Below are 8,288 nucleotides of genomic sequence, written 5' to 3' on the forward strand. Positions count from 1 at the left end.
CCTATCCAAATTCTCCAATTTACCCATAAACATATCAGAATCATCACAGCCACCCTGTAAACATAAACTCAATCAATTCTACTACAAAGACAATGAAGGAGGGAGGTAAAAGAAAACAAGAAAGAAAAACAAAATACTATATGCTATATATCTATAAAATTAATTTACTGCTCTCCAAGTATATCTTTAACCACATCAGCTCAACACATGAATTTTCAAGGATCAATTAAGGTGAGTGAGGTCTTGTTTCGCTTATCCTCATCAGCCCAATAGTGTTTCAACCTCTGCCCATTGACCTTGAATGCACCTCCTTCATTTCCTCTCAACTCCACAGCCCTCCTCTCAACTCCACAGCCCCAGAAGGATAGACCTTAGTAATGGTAAATGGCCCAGACCACCTTGACTTGAGCTTGCTAGGAAATAGCTTCAAGCGCGAGTTAAAAGCAAGACTTGCTGGCCCTCTTCAAACGCTCTTGGTTGAATGTGCTTGTCATGCCATCTTTTTGTTTTCTCCTTATAAAGTTTGGCATTTTCATAAGAGAATAAGCGCATCTCTTCTAATTCATTCAGCTCTAATATTCTCTTTTCCCCTACAAGTTGCAAATCCATATTGAGTGTTTGAATAGCCCAATAAGCACGGTGCTCAAGTTCCATAAGTAAATGGAAGGCTTTCCCAAACTCCAAACGATATGGTGACATCGCCAATGGTGTCTTGAAAGGTGTTCTATAGGCCCACAATGCGTCATCTAACCTCTAGGACCAATCCTTGCAGTTGGGGTTCACCACTTTTTCAAGGACACCTTTTTTCTCTCTATTGGACATCTCAGCTTGCCCATTAGTTTGGGGATGATATGCAGTAGCTACTTTATGTCTCACATCATATTTAGCCAACAAACTTGCTAGTAACTTATTCACAAAATGAGTGCCTTCCTCGCTAATGATTTCCCTTGGAGTGCCAAAACGAGTAAAAACATTCTTTTGTAGGAATTTCATGACAGCTTTAGAATCATAAGTAGGCGAAGCAATTGCTTCAACCCATTTTGAGACATAATCCACAAACACCAAGATGTACAAATTGCCATAAGATGGAGGAAATGGGCCCATGAAATCTATACCCCACACATTAAACAATTCAACTTTGAGAATATTAGTTAAGAGCATCTCATTCCTTCTAGAAATATTACTAACCCTTTGGAATTGATCACATCTCCATACAAAAGCATGAGCATCTTTAAACAAGGAAGGCCAAAAGAAACCACATTGAAGTACCTTAGATGCGGTGTGAGTTCCCCCAAAATGTCCTCCACACGGTGAAGAGTGGCAATGGTGTAAGATATCTTCCATCTCTTGCTCGGGGACACATCTCCTAATAATTTGGCCGGTACATTATTTGAACAAGTATGGTTCGTCCCAAAAATAATGACTCACATCATGCGAAAACGTTTTCTTTTGTTGGCTTGTAAAATCTGGAAGAAACAACTCGCTAACCAAATAATTTGCAAAATCCACAAACCAAGGAACAACTTGAGAGTTGTTTACCTCAAATAATTGCTCATCCAAGAATGTCTCCTTGATGGGAGCTAAAGAACTTGATTCCTTATCACCTTCCATTCTTGACAAATGATTTGCCACTTGGTTCTCCACTCATTTTCTATCTTGAATTTCCACATCAAACTCTTGGAGCAAAAGCACCCCTCTAATCAACCGAGGCTTAGCATCCTTCTTTTCAATCAAGTACTTGATGGCTGAATGATCAATATAGACTATCACCTTGGTGTCCACCAAATAAGACCAAAACTTGTCAAAAGCAAATGGCCCAAAGTTATTTTTCTGTCACTATATAGTTGAGTTAAGCACCTAATGGAATGAAAAACATTGTTTCTTTGCTGCCCCATTACTACTCCCACAACAAAATCACTTGCATCACACATCAATTCAAAAGGCAAGTCCCAATCTGGAGCCACAATAATTGGTGCTGAAACCAATCTACTTTTCAAATCTTCAAAGGCTTTTAAACACGCTTCATCAAAGTGGAAATGTGTATCCTTATCCAACAAGTTGCAAAGAGGCTTAGAGATCTTGGAGAAATCTTTTATGAACTGCCTATAGAACCCCGCATGGCCAAGAATGCTTCTAATATTCTTCACTGAGGTCGTAGGTGGGAGATTTTCAATAACCTCATTCTTGGCTTTATCAACCTCAATACCATGCCTTGATACTTTATGATCGAAAACAATATCTTCCTAAACCATAAAGTGACATATTTCCCAGTTAAGGACAATGATTGTTTCTTCACATCTTTGCAAAACATTAGCCAAATTACTTAAGCAATCATCATAAGAATCACAAAAAACAGAGAAGTCATCGATGAATACCTCTAAGAATTTCTCCACCATATCAGTAAAAATGGACATCATACATTGCTGAAATGTTGCAGGAGCATTGCACAAACCAAAGGGAATTCTCCTGAATGCAAAAGTACCGTATGGTCAAGTGAATGTAGTCTTGTGTTGATTTTTTGGGGCCACTACTATCTGATTATAACCAGAGTACCCATCAAGGAAACAATAGTGCTCTCTCCCAGCAAGTATATCTAACATCTGATCAATAAAAGGAAGAGGGAAATGATTCTTTCTAGTGGCCATGTTTAGCTTCCTGTAGTCCATGCAAATTCTCCATCCAGTCATAGTTCTAGTAGGAATCAACTTATTGTCTTCATTCTTCACCACTGTGATCCCACCCTTCTTAGGCACACACTGACATGGCTCACCCATGAACTGTCAGAGATAGGATAAATAATGCCAGCATCTAACCACTTGATAATTTCCTTCTTCATCACTTCCTTCATGATATGATTTAGTCTCCTTTTCCCCTTAATAGAACATTTTTCACTGTCTTCAAGCAAGATCTTACGCATACACAAAGAATGAATAATACCTCGAATATCTGCAATAGTCCACCCAATGGCCTTCTTGAACTTTCTCAACACCTCAAGCAACTTTTCTTCTTGTTCCTGAGTCAACTCTGCTGAAATAATGATAGGTAAGGTGGAAGATGGACCAAAGTAGGCATATCACAAATGCGATGGCAAGACTTTCAACTCTAACTCGGGTGGCTCTTCGATTGATTGTTTGGGAGCCTTGAACTCCCTAGATGACGACTCCAATGAATCAAATCAGCCTCTTGTTCTTAACCCTTGAGAATTAGCCTCCAACCAAGCTAAGTATTCCTCCTCATCTTTGTCATTTTGAGAGTCAAACAACAATAACCTCTCTAATGGATCATCAACGCTACTAGTCTCAAATTCCTTTGATGCCAAAGAGTCTACCACTGAAACCACCGAGCATTCCTCAACCTCATCAGGAAACTTCATAGCCTTAAGAACATTAAAAGTCACCTTTTTCATCTTGGACCCTCATAGTAATCTCACCCTTTTGCACATCTATCAAAGTTCTTCCTATTGCAAGAAATGGCCTCCCTAGAATAATAGGCACTTCTCTATCCGCCTCATAGTCTAGCACAATAAAATCAACAGGGAATATGAATTTGTCTACCCTCACCAACACATCTTCAATCCTCCCATTTGGATGAGAAAGAGATCTATCTGGAAGTTGAAGAGTAACTGTAGTAGGCCTGACTTCTCCAATCGCCAATTGCTTGAAAACAGACATTGGCATCAAATTAATGCTAGCACCCAAATCACATAAAGCCATCCCACAATAAGTGTCTCCAATAGTACATGAAATAGTGAAACTCCCAAGATCCTTCAACTTTGGTGGCAACTTGTCATGCAGAAATGAACTACACTCCTTAGTTAGAGCCATAGTTTCAAACTCTCCTAATCTTCTTTTCCTTGTAAGAACATCTTGTTGGAAAAAGCTTATACAAGATCTTTATTTATTTTCATGTATAGCTAATATTAAACAAATTAATACGAGATAGCCTAAAAACATGCTTCTAAAATTGAATTCAAAGAGAAACAAAGAATAGAATACTTACAGTATACGTAGCAGAATTAAAGAGTCCTTCCTTCAGTTTCTCTAACTCTTGTATCCTCTCTGTCGCAGAGTATTATCAAGAAACTGAACCGATCTTCTATTTTCTTCACAATCTTCCAATGTATCCTTAGAACCACCTAGACTAGTGTGGGAAATTCTCAACACAGGAGATAGATATGGAGAGAAGAAGAGAAAATAGCAAAGAGGCTTTGAAAATGACTTGTGTTTAGAGAGAATCTAAAACTATCAGAAAATCTGACTTGTGACTTATCAAACTTCTTTTTTTGACTTATCTCTAAGCACTCCTTTTATAGACTCAATTAGGCCATTTAATTTAATTAAAAAATCAATAAAATAATAGCTATTTTGAAGCCCTAGGTCGAAATTATCATGGGCTATAGGCCCGTGAAATTTCCCATTTGATAATAAGCCCATTGGACTTAAAATCAAGGCCTGTATTATTTTCTATTGATTTAATTAATTAAATAATTATTTAAATCCTTTATCAAATTAATTATTTATAATTTGAACCTTGATTTAAATTTATTTATTAATTTAGATACTAATTTATCTTAATTAATAAATCTGCCATAATTTCTCTTTTCTTCTCAAAATTACACAACTCTGTGAAACTATCCAAAATTGACCTGATCAACTTTGATAATTCTAATTGATAATTAAATCAATTAATTGAGACTATCTAGATGATTTTATCCAAGGTACAATGGGGACCATGGGCCTATGAAATCAAGCTCCAATAAGTTATCATAAATCTAACAAATAAATTTACTAACTTATTAATTCCTCGTGACTCCACTATATACTCGGAATTGCACTCTTGAATTCATAGAACGCTCTATAACAAATATAGATACGCTATTAATTATCCATTGTTACAGCCATAATTGTCACTCAATCCTCTAAAGACGGTCTACAATGAGATAGGACTAAAATACTGTTTGACCCCTCATTGTATTTTATCCTTAAAACACTTAGTTCCTTGTAAATGATATTTCAGTAAACTAATTTAATTACTGAAATGAGATCTCTATCATTTAACACTTTGAACCAAACTAAAAAGAAACCATCGTTTCACTTCTTCATCAAAAGTTATAGATGTTCATATCTATGATTAACACTCCCACTCAATTATACTACTGAGTTCCCAAGATGTAAGTATGGGCTAGTCCGTGGGGTAAGCTGGTAACGAACAAGTCAAAGAACTCAAATAATACAATCAGTTAGAATACTAACCACTCAGAATTGAGATTGAATTGAGCTATGGTCAACTATATGATATGACTAGAATAGATAATAACGGTATGTTTATTTATCTTATCAACTGTCAATATCGGTCCAGTCCGATGTAACAAATACATCCGATCTTATCTACTTTGCTAACGTTCTGGAAAGAACATAACACTCTAATGTGTAAGTAGATCATATCGTAGATTGACAAGTCAGTGTAAATCCTATGCACTGACTAATCTTAGGACTAACTTATTTTGAACATATAATCATATTTATATTCCACTGTGATTACGTCACTATAAATAAGATTAGCTATATGCTCGGGATTTAATAGAAGTTTATATTAAACAAATAATCATGAAAATAAAACATGTGAGCAAAGTGATTGACCAAGTCAAAAAATTGATTTCTATTATTTTATTGATAATAAAATGAGATAACAAAGAATTTGAGTTTTAATTAGGGCATAAAACCCCAACACATCTTTCATGAATTTCACATAGTTAGGCATTTTCTCAAGTGCTTCTACAAGCGGGATGATGATATGCAATTGCTTCAACATATTTAGAAATTTCTTGAATTGAGAATCCAACTTTTTCTTCTAAAAACGTTGAGGAAATGGAGGTGGCTGCTTTGAAATTGAGTTGTCAGGGTGACTATGCTGCGGCAATTCTGCAGCATTCTGGGCAGAGGCAGATTTTGGTACACTAGAAATTTAAGCATATTTTTTTTATTTCCTCATTTATTTGGATTGAAGAGAGCTCGCCCTCATGCCCATAATTTGTCTTGTTATTCTCCAACTCTTTCCCACTTCTCAAAGTAATGGCTTTACAATGTTCATTGTCCACATTTCTTGGATTCTCAGTACCACTTGGCAATGCACCATGGGGTCTATTTCTAAGCTCATTAGCTAGTTGCCCAACTTGATTTTCTAAGTTCCTCAATGATGCTGCTTGGGTCTGAATCATGACTTAACTCTTCACTATATACTCTTTCAACATATTCTAAAGAGAGTTAGGTTGCATTGCTTGTTTTAGTGGCCTTTGTTGTTGTGCTTGTGGAGAATAGCTCAGTGGGAAATTGGGTCTAGGAGGCATAGATGAAGTGCTAGGGCCTGCCCCTTGATTACTTCAAGAAAAGTTGGGATGTTGCTCCATGATGGATTGTAGGAATTAGAATAAGGACCATTTCTATTTTGGTTCCCCATGTAACACACAACTACGGGATTGGAAGGACAGTTGTCAAAAGTATGACCCTCGCCATAGTACACACAAGAAATGTTCTCCATTTGCCCCATTTGTGTCCCCATAGGCTGCCCCAATGACTGATTCATCCCCATGTTCATCGTCTTGAGCATATTCGATATAGAGGAAACTTGGGCTGCCAAAGAAGTGAGGGCATCTACATCATGAATGCCAACCACCTTTCTTTCTGTAGACGCTCTAGTAGTGGGCCACTGATAGTTGTTGGATATCCTCTCAATGATTTCATATGCCTCATTATAGGACTTAGCATGAAGAGCCCCATTCGCCGAAGCATCAACCACCATTCTAGTATGAGCATTTAGACCATTATAGAAGGTCTCCATCTAGATGCAATGAGGAATGCCATGATGGGGACATTTTCGTAACAACTCCTTGAACCACTCCCATGCCTCATATAAAGATTCTTTATCAAGTTGCTAAAATGAAGTAATCTCATTGCGAAGCTTGGTATTCTTAGGGGGAGGAAAGTATTCATCAAAAATCGCTCAGCAAAATATTGCTAAGTAGTCACAGAATCAGATGGTAGAGAGTTCAACCAAGCTCTCACTCTTTCTCTCAAGGAGTATGGGAACAACTTCAGTCTCAAGGCATCCTCTGTAACTCTAGGAAGCTTGAAAGAATCACTCACTTCAATGAACAAGCGAATATGAAGGTGATGATCTTCTGTTGGCATCCCACTGAACTGGCCCACAGTGTAACGCCCTACTGCCTTAGAGCCGTTACTAAGTGAGTTCAAAATGTGCAACTAACTCGCTAATCGAGGTTTTAAGACAAAAGTGTAATTAAAACATAATTAGAGTTATAAACTTGCAAATAAACCTTTCATTGGAAATTATAAGACATATAACGTTTGGGATCCCAAAATCACTGTTTAGAAATATTTACAAGTCAAAATTTAGTCAGAGTCGACTAAACGACAAAATTCAGGTTTTGTACAAGCATCTTCCAAAACACCCCTGGCTGTGGCAGCCAGACACACCGGACATGTACGCGCTGCTCATCTCGCTCGCCATACTCAAGGTTGATCGACTCTCCCTTTGCCTTTACCTGCACCATAGAGCACCCGTGAGCCGAAGCCCAGCAAGAAAACTCTCACAAACAGATGATAAACGCATATCAAACACATAAGACAAAATCAAGCCAACACCAGGTCATACAAGTACGACCATGCCGTCCCAGGCGCTTTACCAGGCCTTGGGTTCGCGCTCTAAACCGTAAGGATATCCTAGGTATCCCTTGGGGTCTCACCCTGGCAACTCGCACTCCGCGTGCTAAACGCTGCTCCCAGCCCCTTGCCGTTCTCGGCCTTCGCCGTTCCCGGCCATCGCCGTTCCATTATTAACATATGCCCATAATATACTAAACAGATATTAGAACACACATAAATTCAGTTAAAGGGCCATGCCCGCAGCACAATCATATAGGGTCGAGCCCTGCAACACAATCACATAGGGCCGAGCCCTGCAACACAAGCTCTATGGGAACAATAGTTTTCTTACCTGTGTCCCGACCTTTCTAAGCACAGATATCCCGAGCACAGTTCCCTAGCCCGAGTCCCGTTGAAACCCTAGTCACAATGCATTAACAATTTCATCCATCAAGTTCTAATCCACTAAATAACTTCGAGCCATAATTCTAATTTCTGGGACCTTGAATTCTATCAATCCGGGTGATAAAATCCATCCCGAGCCTTAGCAATTAAGTTCCCAAGTCAAAACCCACAAGTCACCCTGCACCTTGGGCTAGGGCCGCGACCCAACCCCTCAAGGGCCGC

General features: G+C 38.4%; 1 protein-coding gene and 1 non-coding gene across 2 annotated transcripts; one reads left to right on the forward strand and one right to left on the reverse strand.

The window, feature by feature from the left end:
* Positions 1 to 3,386: 3,386 nt before the first annotated feature.
* LOC133779414 (uncharacterized) lies at positions 3,387 to 3,824 on the reverse strand. The gene has a single exon (XM_062219378.1). It carries the CDS (start codon positions 3,822 to 3,824, stop codon positions 3,387 to 3,389), a length of 438 nt encoding a protein of 145 aa, XP_062075362.1.
* A 3,029-nt stretch (positions 3,825 to 6,853) lies between these two features.
* On the forward strand, positions 6,854 to 6,960 carry LOC133780861 (small nucleolar RNA R71). The gene has a single exon (XR_009869670.1). It is a non-coding gene; the product is annotated as a small nucleolar RNA R71 (small nucleolar RNA).
* The last annotated feature ends 1,328 nt before the right edge of the window (positions 6,961 to 8,288 follow it).

This window comes from Humulus lupulus, chromosome 5 (assembly GCF_963169125.1).
Source record: "Humulus lupulus chromosome 5, drHumLupu1.1, whole genome shotgun sequence".
NCBI classification, from domain to species: domain Eukaryota; kingdom Viridiplantae; phylum Streptophyta; class Magnoliopsida; order Rosales; family Cannabaceae; genus Humulus; species Humulus lupulus.